The 15,484-nt window shown below is 39.2% G+C and overlaps 1 protein-coding gene and 1 long non-coding RNA gene across 2 annotated transcripts in view; one reads left to right on the plus strand and one right to left on the minus strand.

The window, feature by feature from the left end:
• The window catches only part of RAB2A (RAB2A, member RAS oncogene family), a 92,129-nt gene extending 81,385 nt beyond the window's left edge, over positions 1–10,744 (minus strand). The window contains exon 1 of the mRNA XM_081265947.1: positions 10,341–10,744. Coding sequence (XP_081122073.1) covers positions 10,341–10,386 — 46 coding nt within the window. The 5' untranslated portion in view covers positions 10,387–10,744. The remainder of the gene's footprint in view (positions 1–10,340) is intronic.
• A 151-nt stretch (positions 10,745–10,895) lies between these two features.
• LOC308633329 overlaps positions 10,896–15,484 on the plus strand; it is a 28,418-nt gene continuing 23,829 nt past the window's right edge. The window contains exon 1 of the long non-coding RNA XR_014018758.1: positions 10,896–10,972. This is a non-coding gene — a long non-coding RNA (uncharacterized lncRNA). The remainder of the gene's footprint in view (positions 10,973–15,484) is intronic.

Genomic DNA, 15,484 nt, shown 5'->3' on the forward strand with positions numbered 1-15,484 from the left:
TATATAGCAACTATCCGAAAACTTACACAGGAATAATAAACATTAAATTTAGGAGATTACCTGTAGGAAAGAGAGGTGAAGGGTATATAAGTGGTCTCAACTATAACAGTAATGTTTATTTTCTAAAATTAATCAAAAAAGTAAGAAAAAGAAGCACACACCACATTCAGATAATATTCAAAATTAATATCATATTAAGTAATAAGTTGAGGGAAACAATGACAAAGGAATAATTGAGTAAGATGGAGGGTTTCCAGATTCTATACCTACCTTATAAATTAGCCCCCAAATTTATGGGAGGGGACCAATCTGATAGAACTACAAGAAATACTCTTTCAGAATGGATTTTTAGACTCTTTTTTTTTTTTTTGGTGGGGGGAGGTACCGGGATTGAACTCACCACCAAGCCACATACCCAGCCCTATTTTGTATTTTATCTAGAGACAGGATCTCTCTGAGTTGCTCTTGCTTTTGCTGAGGCTGACTTTGAATTTGCAATCCTCTTGCCTCAACCTCCCGAGCTGCTGAAATTATAGGCATGTACCACCACACCCAACTGGATTTTTATATTTGATCTCAGCCCAAAGGCCAAGTGATTTAATGGAGAATTTTACCATCTCTCCCCAAAACTCAAAAAAAAAAAAAAAAAAAAGAGAGACAAATGACTACATAGAAGATATCATCCATACCAACAGCTGTCCTAATGGACATGTATTAGCTAATCTAATGAACCTGAAGTCACCACACAAACAATATACTTTTGAAGCACATGTAGAACATGTACAAAAACTGACCAAATACTCAGCTACAAAATTAGTTTTAAATACTGAACAAATTGGTTGGGGATGTAACACAGTGATAGAGTGCTTGCCTAGCAAGCTGCAAGGCATGAGTTCAATTCCCAGCATGCCACACAAATCAAAACAAAATAAAATAAAACTGAAGGATCAATACTTACAGTCTATATTCTCTGATCTACATAAAATAAAGTCAGCATTCAGTAATGGAAAGATTGGAAAAACATAAATATATAAAAAAAAACCTCAAACACACATTTCTAAATTATATCAAGGATTGAGAGAAAGTGAAAAACAAAGATTTCAGAGTGTTCAGATGCCTAAGATGTGTTTACACAGTATTGCAGTTTGGATTCTGACTGTCCCTGAATGGCTCATGTACTGAAGGACTGGTCCTCAGTGGTGCGGCTCTGGGGGAAGTGACTGGATTTCGAGGGATCTGATCTCATCAACTGATTAACCCACTGATGGATTCATAATTGAATGGATTACTGGGAGGTGGTGAAAACTGTAGGAGGTGGGCCTAGTTTAAGGAAGTAGGTCCCTGGGAGCTGCCCTGGAAGGGTATATCTTACTTCTGGTCCCTTCTGCCCGCGTGCTTTCTCCTTCTCTGCTTCCTGGCCACAGTAAAAAAAAAAGCAAGCTTTGCTCCTCCACATGATTTCATGATGTACTGCGTCATCACATGCCCAGACAGTGTAATCGGATGACTGTGAACAGAAACCTCTGAAAATGTAAGCCAAAATATCTCTCTCTTCCTTTAAGTTGACTTTCTCTAGTATTTGTCACAGTGACAGAAGCTAACACACAGTTTTTCTTGGACTCATATAAACCTTCTTTAAATTCTTATTACATTTCTTTTCTGAGCTAGTGGGTTTCTGTTCCTTGCAACAAATAGATCCTAGGACAAAATTGTCAATCTTTATAAATCACTATGGCTTTAGATGGTCAGATCCATTAAACTAAGCAGAGTTGCTATAAATATATAAACCTGAGATAAAGTGAATCTTGATAAACTATCTCACTAATGTAAATAGCCTTCCGTAAAACATCTAGATACCAAGGAATAGGGCAGGTATAAGAAAATACCAGAATCAACTAGAAAACAAACAGAAGAGTCAAGGATAGCAGACTCCTTCAAGTACCAGAAGGCCACAAATGAGGAAGATAAGCAGAGGGGTGTGTGCATGTGCGTGGATGATCAACACATTAGAGTACACAAAGAGGAAAAATAAATTATTTTTGCTTTGATCAGCATTATTCAGACATTATAGCATTGGTCAAATTTGGGTTAGGTTTTCAAATGCATATGGGGAAATTACAGAAACATTCAAAGAAGCAGGATAAAAAGTAAATATGAAATATTAACCATTTATTATTTAATTCACTGTTACACATCTAATCTCATTTATTCAGTCCTATTTTATAGATGAAGACACCAGACTCAGGAAAGTTGCCCATGGCTGATAAAGAGCTTAGTTTTTTACAAGGTAGTTCTGCTGTTTTGTATGAGTAGAGGTCTTATCTAAGTAAAGGGAACTTACGGACTACGTACCTCCATAGCAACTGAGCAAACCAAACAATTAGAAGGCCAACGGAAGAGGTCTGATATAAAATTTGTGGGAATCAAGAAGTATGTATGATATGGAAGAGATCATGGACTTTGGGGTCAGAAAGAGATGGGTTCAAATTCCAGCTTGGTCAGTTACTAGCAGCATGATAAAACTATTAGTCTCCTTTTCCTCAAGTAAAAAGTATGAGACTTCACTAACATTACCATTCAAATTTAATGAGTTACATCATCAGAGAATATGCCCTATAAAACTAATATCAGGAGTTAAGTATATGCACGTACATACTTTTAAAAAATGGAGACTGTAAGTAGGGTAAATGATTAGGATTGTCTCTTTGCACTGCTTAGCATTAAACATAGTGTCCACTTCAAAGAGGTGCGTAAACTTCGTATTATACACTTCAGGTAGTAATTAATGTCCCTTTTGATTAACCATACTATCTCATTTGCTCTTTGGCCTCTATTGTAGGCTGAATAAGGCCCTCCAAAAGATGTCCACACCTGCATTATTGGAACCTATGAAAACATTACACTATAAGGTGAAAATCGCAGATGTGATTAGAATTAGAGCTTGAGACAGAGAGATTATCCAGGAGAGCCCAATCTAATCATAAGTCCCTAAAAGTGAAGAACATTTCCTAGAATAGAGAGCTGAGATGACCCAAGACGAATCATAAAGATTCAACACAGAAAGATATGGCTCACTGTGGCTGCCTTTGAAGGTGGAAAAAGGGAGCCACTGACCAAAAAATGCAGATATTTCCATAAGCTCTAAATGCTAAAGCCATCAGATGATAGCTAGCAAGGAAAGATGAATGGCAGCTTTATAACAATATGGAACCAAATTCTGCCAATCTGAATGAGCAACAACTCTCCAGAATGGAAATCCAACCTTGGTGAAACCTTGATTTTAGCTTGGTGAAACATACTGGATTTCCAAACTACAGAATCAATCCCAAGTTAAATTTGTATTGTTTGAACCCCTAATTTTCTGGTAGTTTGTTATGGTAGCACTATAAAACATACCTTTTCCTACCATTGTCATTTAAAAAATTATAAATTTTTATACACATGCCCTTAAATCCTTTTAGAAGCAAGTAGGAATAAACTAGTCAAAGAATGCAGTCTTCTCAGCAGAGCCTACCTAACACACAAATTCATCATTCACTGAAGCACAAGCTCTGTGCCAGACACTATCCTGTCTTGAAGGAGTTGGCTGCAACATGTAGCCATCAATATTCATTTTTCTTCCTCTCTTCCTCAGTTTTGGCCATAAACACAGTAACTGTCATCAATACCTGAAAACATTTTGAAACGAGAACTGAAGAAACCTAAAGCTTCATCACAGCTATGAAATAGAAAAACTAAGAGGTGGCAGGAGGGAAGCTAAAAGGGGAATAAAGTGAAGCCATCCTGTATTCAAGGGCATGGCACACTTTGTTCTATTTTTTCTTACCAAAAATAATTGGTTCCAAACATCCTCAGTTTCTTTATCTGTAAAATAGTAATCTTAAAGATGTACAGAAGGATTAAAAGATAACAAGCCTCAACTCGAATTGTAGCTCAACTTCAGAGCTACCATTGCACTTGCCTAGATCCTTAGCACCACATTAAAAATAAATATTAAAAAAAACAACAAAAAGAAATAAATAAAGGTTAATTTATTTCATTTTTTAATATTTATTTTTTAGTTATAGTTGGGCACAATACCTTTATTTTATATATTTATTTTTATTTGGTGCTGAGGATCGAACCCAGGGCCTCGCATGTGCTAGGTGAATGCTCTACCACTGAGCCACAATCCCAGCCCCAATAAAGGTTAATTAAAAAAAAAAAAAAAAAAAAAAAAAGATAATAAGCCTTTAACGTGAAATAGGAACTATAAAATGTGTGAAGTATTCCTTATGAGAATATACTACCAAGACACTGTGTAAAGCTAATGTGATGGATATACTTTAGGGATTACTAAAATGAAATTCCAGAAAGGAAAAAGTTTGAAAGGAGAAAGTTTAACAGTAAGAAAATAAAAATTCATTTTAGAAAAAATAGGCAAAAAAAGGACTATTATTGACCAGTAGAGGAATGTTGTAGTACTACTACTAAAAAAAAAATTTAAAAAAATATAGCTAGTATTTATTGTAGAGCTACTAAAATGTAATATCTGAGAATATCAAAGTTGAGAAACACCGCAGGAATTAAAAGAGGGTAATTACCTGTGTACAGTAGCAGAGGGAATCTTTTTTTTTTTTTTTTTTGCCAGACATCTATTACTTACACATGGAGAAAAACAGCTAAAATCTAGAGTATTTTAAAACTTGCAAATAAACAGAACTGATGAAATTATGCGAAAAAGTTTCATGTAGAAAACTACAAGTTAGGGAGCAGGCAAGGGAAGCTCACATGTGGCTGTAATCTTTGTAGCAAAGGACACAGCCTTGCAGAAACAGGATGAGCAAAGAATAAAAAGCTGGGCCAGGAGAGGAGAAAAGAGCTGAGATGGTAAAATTTGGGTCTGTTCAAAGAAAACAGCAAAATTACTGGCTACCGTTAAGATGAGGAGACCTAGAGATAACATGGAGGGGAAGGAACACTGGGAGAGATACAAGAGAAAATTAATTTCATGGTAATGAGGGACTGGAATGGGACAAAAAGGACACGAACACTCGACAAGGAAGATGGATATTATCTGTCTAAACATCTCACTCCTTCCTTCCCTTTCACACTTCGTATTCAATAAAATAGCTCATACTATGGTTCTAGTTTTAACTTCCCAATGCTCCCTTTATTCAAAATTACATACAAGAGGAAGTGAGGGGTAAGGGAAAAATAATACAAGGGGGAGAAATGAATTACAGTAGAGGGGGTAGAGAGAGAAGAGGGGAGGGGAGGGGAGGGGGGATAGTAGAGGATAGGAAAGGCAACAGAATACAACAGACACTAGTATGGCAATATGTAAATCAATGGAAGGGTAACTGATGTGATTCTGCAATCTGTATACAGGGTAAAAATGGGAGTTCATAACCTACTTGAATCAAAGTGTGAAATATGATATATCAAGAACTATGTAATGTTTTGAACAACCAACAATAAAAATAAAAATTTTAAAAAAAGTACCAGTATCATATGTGATATGGCTTAAAACTTAAAGAAAAAAAAATTGTGAGGAATCCCACAATACAGAAAGCCCCATTTCACCAATACCAACTTTCCCGGTATAAACATACAATTCTATTCTCCTCCCCAGAAGTCACTGTAACTGTTAAATGTGTATTTGAGATGTTTTCTGCATATTTACATGGTATAAATAAAAATCCAGTTTTTAAAAAAACATAAAAGAAACTATACCTTACATTTTTATTACTTGCTTTCTCTTTCTCATCTACTTCTTCTTCTACACACACAAACACACACACACACACACACACACACATATTTTTTTGATACTAGGGCTTGAACTCAGGAGTGTGTGACCACTGAGCCACATCCTCAGCCCCTTTTTATTTTGAGACAGGGTCCTGCAAAGTTGCCAAAGCTGGCTCTGAACTCATGACCTGTCTGCGTCAGTTTCCCAAACCACTGGGGCTACAGGCATGCACCACTATGCCTGGCTTCTCATTCAATTCTTAAATCTAACAGTGTGGCAAAGCACTCTTGCCTTCCTAACATTTTAACCAACAATCCCTGGCTTCTGCATTTGACATTGATCTGCTTTTCTGGGATCTGACTCCTCTGTGAAGTCTGTGACTGTGTCCTGTCTCTCTTTCTCTTTTGATTCCTCCTTCTTAATCTCCTTTCCTGATAATGCTCCCATCACAATTACACTTTCTCCTCTGCCAATATTCACTATGAATGACCACAAGGTACTTGATTCTAGCAGGGCAACTCTGTCAGATTCCTGTGTGTCAATGGTTTTGCCTGTATACCAAATCTCCCAAATCATTTTCATCAAATAAACAACAGTTTTCATTTTTTTGTATGATATGTAATTTCACTTTAACTACTTGAATCATGTTATAATCAACAAGTCCTGATGCTAAAGGAAGAGGATGGAAATATGCAGGGAAGAAAGTTTGGGGTTAACTATCAGTGAGTGGAAGCTCGATAATAACTATTTGCTTTTTATGAGATTTTTTGCTTCCCTACAAAACCTCCCAATTTCAATAGTTCAGATCATGAACTCAGATAATAATGATTTCATTTTGTGATAAGCACCCAAATCTTTAACCCAGGTTACTCTCTTGAGCTGCAAACATGTACTTTCCCTGAGATACAGACATTCCCTCTTGCCCATAAGGCAAATTCACACACATCATTCTAATTTCAGCTCAGATATCACTTCTGCAGTTAGGCCTTGCAGCAACTCCCCTGATGGAAGGCAAATTTATTTAAAAAAAAAAAAAAAAGAAAAGAAAAGAAAAGAAAATTCACCAAAAGGCATGCCTTTATATTTAAGACAAAATCAAAAGCTGTCCTAACAAAAGGGTTATTTAAAATGCAAGTGGGAGTAGGAAGAAAGAGTAGAGAAAAAAAGAAAAGAATATAATTCAACAGAAAGAAATGGAGTTTGCTGCGGCTGGGGATATAGCTCAGTTGGTAAAGTGCTTGTCTGGCATGCATAAGGCCCTGGGTTCAATCCCCAGGACTACCAAAAAAAAAAAAAAAAAAAGGAAAAGAAATGGAGTTTGCTTCTATCTTTAAAAAAACACTAATAAAAAAATAAATAAATAAAAGGATACAACCTGGTTCCTGACTGAGTGCTTGGCTGAGGTGCCTGGTTAGTGATGAGATTAAAATGGTAGACAGATGCCAGAATTTTAGGAGCAACAAATTATGGGTTTATTACAATTTTTCTCTTAATAATTATCTGCTTATAATATTAGGCCAGGCTTGCACTTTCCACTTTATATCTAGATTTAAATGACATATTTTCCTAAATGATTTTTCAGAAACAAGACATTACCTATGAAAATAAAAGCTACATTTAACTGCATTTGGTCTTACTGTAAAAAAACAATTCAACAGTATCATAATATAGAAGTGTTAACAGCATCTTCCTTAAAAGAGGGAATCCTAAAAAAGGAAAAATGTGCATGATTTATTTCTTTTGAGAAATCAAAGCACTTTTACACTTATCCTTTCATAACACATAGGACTAAGAGGAGGAAAGGCTAAGAATGACTGTTTTAAAGATTAGGGAAAGTGAAAGACAGGAAAATTAGTGACTTCCTTCATTCTAAGTTGCATGTTTTTCATACTATGACTTTTAAAAAAATCAAGATGGAACTCAAACTATTGATTTAATGTCATCTTTTGGTGGGAAGGGTCACATTACAACTATGGGTATAATTTGCATTAAGGAAATGGTAAAGGATTTGGGTCAAAGTCAGTAAGCAAGAAAGTGGTAACTCTGTAGAGTTATTAATGTATACTAACAGGAATATAGTGGACTTTTTGGCTTCTTCTTTATTAATTTAATTAAATATATTAGGCCTACTTAATACTAGCTCTTCCCTGAAACAAAAGTCATACAAAACACTTTTTTACCCCCAAGAAGTACATATTCGAGGGCTGAAGCTATACCTCAGTGGCAGAGTGCTTGCCTAGCACGTGTGAAGCACTGGGTTTGATCCTTAGCACCATACAGCGATAAATAAAATAAAGGCATGCTATTCAAACACGACTACCAAAAAATAAATAAATAAATAAAATTTAAAAAAGCACATAATCAAATAGAAATGCCTAGACAATTACCCATAAAACAAAACAGACTGGGATTAACATCAGAAGAATGATACAAAACAAGAAATAAAAATGCAGAAAAGCGGCAGTCACTTCCAGTCAGGACATCAGGAAAATCTTGGCATATAGTAAGAGCTCAATAAATGTTGACTCTGCAGGCCTTACAGAAGACCTGGATAAGACTGAGAAGGACTGACAGGTTTTCTCAAGAAAAATCTGTGACAAGAAGGTACTCCAAGAAGAGGGAGCAGCAGGGCCTGGGGAAAATCCCAGAAACCAGTCACTGGCTCTACTGGCAAGGTGGGAAATACAGAGAAAGAAAGCTAGAAAAGTAAATAGGAACTAAAATATGGAATTTATTGAAGCTCAAACTGAAAAACCATGAGGGAACAAAGAAGTTGCCTCCTGACACCTGACACATTTCAGAAAGATTAAACTGACAAGTGAACTGTACTGGTGGAATGACAGTGGGGAGAAAATGCTACTTTACAGAGTCAAGTGTCCAATATTCAGTGCCTAACAGCAGCAATGCCGAGAAAGGTATTCCTTCCCTTTGAACTGCTTAGGGAATTTTTGGGCAAGTACATATTTCATGAGGGTGGAGCACCAACTTGTTAATATTATAGCCACACTTCTCCCTGCACAATCCTTTATTTACCCATAGTAGGTCCTCAATAAAAAAAAAAGCTGAAATGCTGTGGCTGTGGTTGAGTGGTAGGGCACTTGCCTCATAAGGAGGAGGTCCTTTTGAGTTTGGATCTCCAGTACCACTACCACAAAAAATAAAATAAAATAAATTAAAAGTTGAAAGGTAATCTGCAAAGTCTAAACTTGCATGTTTGCTACTGCTAAGATAATCTGTTACTCATCCATTTCTCAAACCTACTCATCTTATAGTTAATCTGACACCTTCCCAATCTCATTTTTTAAAATAATCTAAATGGTTTTAGAATCCTCCTTTCTTTCCAAATATACCACAACATTTTGTTACCAAACATTTTGAAAACACTGCTTTTACCCAGGATTTTACATAGAAAGCCATCCAGTTTCCATTCACATGCAACCCTCCCACCAAAAAAATGCTGAAAAAAAGCACATTTATAGAAGCAAGTTTTTCTCTTAGGCAGCAAACAACATGCTTCCATAGTTACTTATAGAACCTGCTACATCATTAGCGCAACTACAAGTTGCTGCTTACATTTCCAAAGTTGTGCAAAGGGTCCAAAGTTGTGCAAGAGTAACCACTGAAATCAGACTCTGGTATATTAATAGTTATAACACCTGAACAGTCTTATGTTTATTATTAGATTCAAAGTAATGCCATAATCGCAGGTATTAAAAATATTTTATAAGTTTGCTGATATATTTGTGAAATATACTAGGATGTTATTTTAATTGAAAATAATTGACTTTTCTTCTGCTTCTAATGGACACGAGGTCACCCGAAAATTAGTAGTTATGACCCAGGACTTGACACGACTGAAATAGCGTCCCCAACATACACACACATAAGCACACACCCAGAGCAGTGATTGGCCTTGCATTACTATCAAGTAAAAAAAAAACCCCAGTTTACACGTGGCAAAAGTAGCCAGAACTCTTTGGTGCTTTAATGACCCCGAAAGGGATTACCCACTCGTCTATTCATGTGATGTAACTTATTGACTTGGGAGTTGAGGGTATTAAAAATAATGTGTTTTTTTTTTTTTTTTAAAGGGTTTCTTCTCCATTCAGCTGGCTGTTCTACACCAAGGGAGCGCCTTGTTCAGGCCTGGGCGAGTGCGTGCAGGTCGGAGAAGGTGGGACTAATCAGAAAAATCAAAACCAGGGTCACATCACCTTCTGCTCTCTTTTGCCTCCCTATTTCTCTGGGGCCGCGAAGAGACCCAAGCCCTAGAGACGCGAGTGCAGTGATTTGAGACGGGCCCTGGCGGCTCGGTGCCGGGCGGCACTGCTGTCACACAGTCTCCCGACCCGGCATCGCAAACGGCCGCCGCGGCTGTCGGCTGCAGGGCTGGCAGGGCGGGGGCCACGGACCGGGCCTGGCCAGACCAGGCCGCGGCCGCTCCAGTGCCCACGTCACCAGCTCCAGCACTGCGGAAATGGAGCGGCGCGGCCGGGAGGGAGGTGCCGGGTGGAGTCTGCGCCCGCGACGGCGCAAGGCGTCGTTTGCCCCTCGGCCCCGGCCGGAGGGCCGCAGACAGCTGCTGGGCCGCGCCCGAAGCCCTTACCTGTGTCGCCGATGATGATGTACTTGAAGAGATAGGCGTACGCCATGGCCGCGGCCGCTCGGTGCCAGGGCACACGGCTCCTCCTCCTGCTACTGCTCCTCCTCCGCGCCCCTCACCCCGGCGCCGCCGCCTCGAAACGCCAGGCCCCGCCCGCTGTCGTCGCCGTGGCCGTCAGCCGCTGGGAGTGAGGGGCCGAGAGGAAGCGGTACAAACTGACACCCGCGAAGCCGAGTGAGACAGCGCCCGGCTGAGCGCAGCCGAACAATAACAGCCGCCTCGGCGCCTCCGCCCCGCCTCCGCGCCGACCCGGAAGTGCTGCAGCCGCCGGTGCCGCCGGAGGAAAGGGGAGGAGCTCTGCACGCCGGCCGCGCCCCGCCGGCCGGAGCCCCGCCCACCGGAGCCCCGCCCCGCGCCGAGCCAGCCGCGCCCCTTGCGCCGGGTCCCCTGCGACCCTGAACCGGGCGAGGCGGGAGCCAGTTCTGGCACGTTTGAGCTGGCTACTACGGCGGCCGGGAGACGCTGGGGCCGGAGCCGTGGAGGGGGTGAGGGTTGTTCGCAGGAGCCGTGGCGGGGGTGAGGGTTGTTCGGCTCCGTCGTAATCCGCGCGCGGGCGACTAGCCTTCTGCCCTTCGGTGAGGCGCGGGCACTTTGTGGGAAGGCAGGGGTGACGTTCGGTTGGGTTCAGGACGCTGCCCTGGGATGGTCCTGCCCTGAGATGGTGAAAAGATATTTGATAATGTGGGAGCCACTGACAGTGGGGTGAGGGGCGATGATATTTCTGTTTGTGGGCCTTGAGAGTAGTAATGAACGTAGTTTTTTGTAAATTGGAAACTATAAACCAGAGATGGAAGTTGTACATCCTTTCCATGAAATACTACACTGTCTCAATTTTTAAAAATAAACCTGATTTATCTTACGTGAATACAAAGCAACTCTTGTGTATAAATATATTAGACGTGCCTAACATTTTTTTAATATTTATTTTTAGTTGTATTTTATTTTTATGTGGTGCTAAGGATTGAACCCAGGGCCTTGCATGTGCTAGGGGAGCCCCCCACCCCCGCAGCACCTAACATTTTAAAGCGCACACACACACACACACACACACACACACACACACAGTTTATCTACATGTGCATATAACATATATGTTATTTTATATGAATATGGGTGTTTTTGTTTTTGCTTTGCAGTGCTGAGTATTGAACCCAGGGCTTCTTTACTCAGGAAAGCTAGGCAAGCACTCTTACCCTGAGCTGCATCTCAGCCCAATTTTTGTTTACCATGTATAAAAGAATAACAGGAATACACTTAAATACCCATATGTGCATAATAAATTTTGGGGGGAAATGGGCACTAAGGGAAGAGATGAGAAGGGGAGGAAATTATACTTTTCACTGAATTTTTTGTGCAGTTTGAATCTTTTTGCAGGGTTCATGAATTATCTACTGAAAACTGTTAAAGGAAAAAGCAAAATGATATTCATTCAACTAATGTACCAATGCATACTGTTTCATGCACTCCTAGGCACAGCAATTGAAGACACACATTTTAAGAAGCCCAGGTTTGGGGACTAGGGGTGTAGCTTAGTGGTAAAGCCATTGCCTACCATGCCCAAGGCCCTTAGATCCCCAACACAGCCAAAATGGGGAAAAGGGTAGGGAGGGTTGGAAGGAAGACAGGTTTGGGTTAGGTGACAAAAAAGGTTACCAGCAAAGATTACCTAGAGTAGATTGTATTTGAATTATGAATCATTCATTCAGAAATATGAATGAATGCTAAATAAGAGTTTATCAGATGGACAAAAGTCTTCAAAGTTTGAGCGTGAAGAACAAAGATTCATGGATCCATTTAGGAAATTTCAAGTTGCTTAAAGAAATTAATTTGCTAACATCTGAAGTTTCATAAAGAAGCTAACTTACTAACATTTGCTGTTGGCAATGGAAAGAGAATCATTGATGGGAGAGAAGTGACTGGAATTCAGTGGCCCTGGTTCTTGTTGCCTAATATACTCTTTTCCCACTAGGGATCTCTCCTTACTGATCTCAGTGATTACTACTGACACCACTGTGTTGGGCTGGCTGTGGTTGGTTCCTGAATGGTTGGATGGCTTGCCAAGTGTGAACTCACAAGGTTTTTCTGGAATATTTGGAAGGGAATTGACTATAAAGATTTAGTGATAGAACATAGTAATATGTATTTATTTTATTTTTTTTTTATTTGTGGGATTGTGGATTGAACCCAGGGCCTCCTGTATGCCAAACAAGTGTTCTACCACTGAGCAGCATCTCCAACCCTTTTTCAAAATTTTTTTTTTTTTTTTTAATTTGAGACAGTCTTCCTAAGGTATCCAGGCTGGCCTCAACTTAATTCCTTCTGCCTCAGACTGCAAAATAGCCAGGCAGGACACAAGAATTTGACATGAAAAGTTAACCTAAAATTGCATAATCAAGTTCACTTGTCTTTAGATTGGAGCAGAGGAGGTCTGTGTCCAAGACTTCAGGTTCCATAGGCTGTTTTTCCTTTCTTGAGTGGCTTCACCCAGGTTTTCCCTGTATGATGGATAAAATACCCAAGTTCTTATTCTCAGAGGAATGGCCTTTTCCACCGCAGGCTTAATAGGACAACTCCCAGGATGTTACATAAGCCTTCCATCTTTAGGAACCAAGAACATTCCCCTGTTGTTCAAAGAGATGTCTTGTTGGAGAAGTCCCTTATGCCAGGCCATTAATCTAGCCTTGCCTCCTTAATACATATATGGAATTTTACCTGGTAGCCACAAGGGAAAGTATGAAGGGAAAGAAAGTCAAAATAGATTATATATTATTATTTGGATATCAAGTATTCCCTCAAAGATTCATCTGTTGAAGACTTGGTCTGAAACAATGTTCAGAGGTGTCGTTTCAGGGAAGTGATTGGATTGTGAAGACTCTGTTCTTATCAGTGGATTAATCCTTTGATATTAATCCTTTCATCAGTCCCGAATGGACTGGAAGATGGTAGAAACTAGAGGCTGATGGGCATGGTTGGAAGAAGTGGTCACTTTGGATGTGCCCTTCGGAACTGTATCTATTCATTGGCTCCTTCCCCTCTCTCTGCTTCCCAGTGCTATGAAGTGAACAGCTTTGCTGTACCATGTCCTTGTACCAAGATGTTCTGCCTCACCTCAGGCCCAAAGCAATGGAGCTAAATGACCATGGATGGAAATCTGTGAAACCATGAGCCAAAATAAATCTTTCCTAATTTGTTTCTCTCAGGTACTTATCACAGTTGTGAAAAGTCGACCATCTGTGCATGCCTCTCTGTAATCCCAGCAGCTCGGGAGGCTGAGGCAGGAAGATCATGAGTTCAAAGCCAGCCTCAGCAACTCAGTGAGAACCTGTCTCTAATAAAATATAAAAAAGGACTGGGGATGTGGCTTGGTGGTTAAATGCCCCTGGGTTCAATCCCTAGTACAAAAAAAAAAAAAAAAAAAAAAAAAAAGAAGAAGAAGAAAAGTTGACCAACACAGTATATAACAAATATCATAGAAATAGATATTCAATGTAAAGAAGAGAACTCGGGAGGCCTGGCTTCTAGCATTGGCCTTACCACTGACTGGGTGATTGACAAATCATTGACCTCTAAGCACTTTGATGTGGTGCTAAAGTTTATTACTTAAAAGTGCTATTCCAAGTCTGAAATTCTTTACTTTTCTGTCTATCCAACCTACAGATCTAAAGCCACCTGTAAAGGAGGTCATAATGCTTCCCTCGTGAAAATGTCAGGGCATCAAATGTATGTTATTACCACATAGAACTGAAATGCATTATGTATTTGTATTTAAGAACTGTAATAGTCATTTGCTGCAAAGAATGAAAAGAGTAAGGACTTGATTTTCAAATTTTTCCCTGAACCTGTTTTCTTACCTGGAAAATATGGATTATAACTGCCTCACAAAGTCAGTTTAGTATCAAATAAGATACTGGATGGGCTAGGGGGTGTAGCTCGGTGATAAAGCACTTCCCTAGCATGTATACAGTCCTTCCTTTGATCCCCGGGACCACAAAAACAAAAACAAAAACCAACAACATAAAGCTTTGAGGGACGAAGGATCTAAACATTTTGTAAATTCATGTTTTAAAATAAGCTTCATTCCTGGCTATATTTTAAGACTCTTTTCCCCCACAGATAGGTCATGATATTTTGTTATATTTTCTCTCACCATATAAACATTTTTAAATCTTAGAAACAATACAAGATATAAATAAAACCACATAAATATCATTTAAAACATTTTATTTAGCCCATAAAATCCAAACTCATTTTCCAGAAAAATTCCCTCAATAAAGTGACATACATACCCCCCAACACACACACACTTTTTAAAAAATTTTTTAGTGCTGGAGTTTGAACCCAAGGTCTTGTGCATGTGGTGCAAGCACTCAACCAACCAAACTATATCCCCAGAAAACTCCTTTTTTCTTAAATGGTAGTATACTCAGAATTTTCCATTCTATTTGATTTTCAGCTATTTTTTTACTGTGTGTGAATTCCAATAATCTCATCTCAGTCTTCGGTCTTCTGGTCAGAAGGTTATACTGTGAAATTTAAAGATTGTTAAGACTACAGTTTTCAGTGTTCTCTTGTGACATTTCAAAGTATAATACTATATTACAATTGAACATTTTCTGCTCCCAACTAAACTTCATGTTTTCACTTCCTCTGTGTTTGATTACTCTCAAATTGTGAAAAAGAGAAGGGAGGGTTGAGGTAGTAGAAAGATTTGGAAGACTGCAATTTTGAATTTCTTACCTTGGCTTCCATGGTTTTGTAGCCAGCCCTTCTAAAATGGTTTGCAAAATAATGTATGTATTTGCATATGAGCAATTTTATGGGAGAGAATCATGCAGAGAATCATGACCTAGAAATAATTAAGAACTACTGTAAAATGCCTTCTTTCAGTCATTTCTAAATACCATGACAGACTGTTTTTCCAGCAAACACTTATTAAGCTCAGTACAAACTTTTGGAAGAAGAATTAGAATCAAATCCTGATTTTCACCTTATCTGTTGAGTGATCTTGGATAAATTACTGAATTCTCCAAGGCTTAGTTTTCCCATGAGATTATATATATTGTGTGTTTAGCACAACATCAGACACA

Source organism: Spermophilus citellus (genome assembly GCF_964194105.1).
Source record: "Spermophilus citellus genome assembly, chromosome: 14".
Lineage (NCBI taxonomy): Eukaryota > Metazoa > Chordata > Mammalia > Rodentia > Sciuridae > Spermophilus > Spermophilus citellus.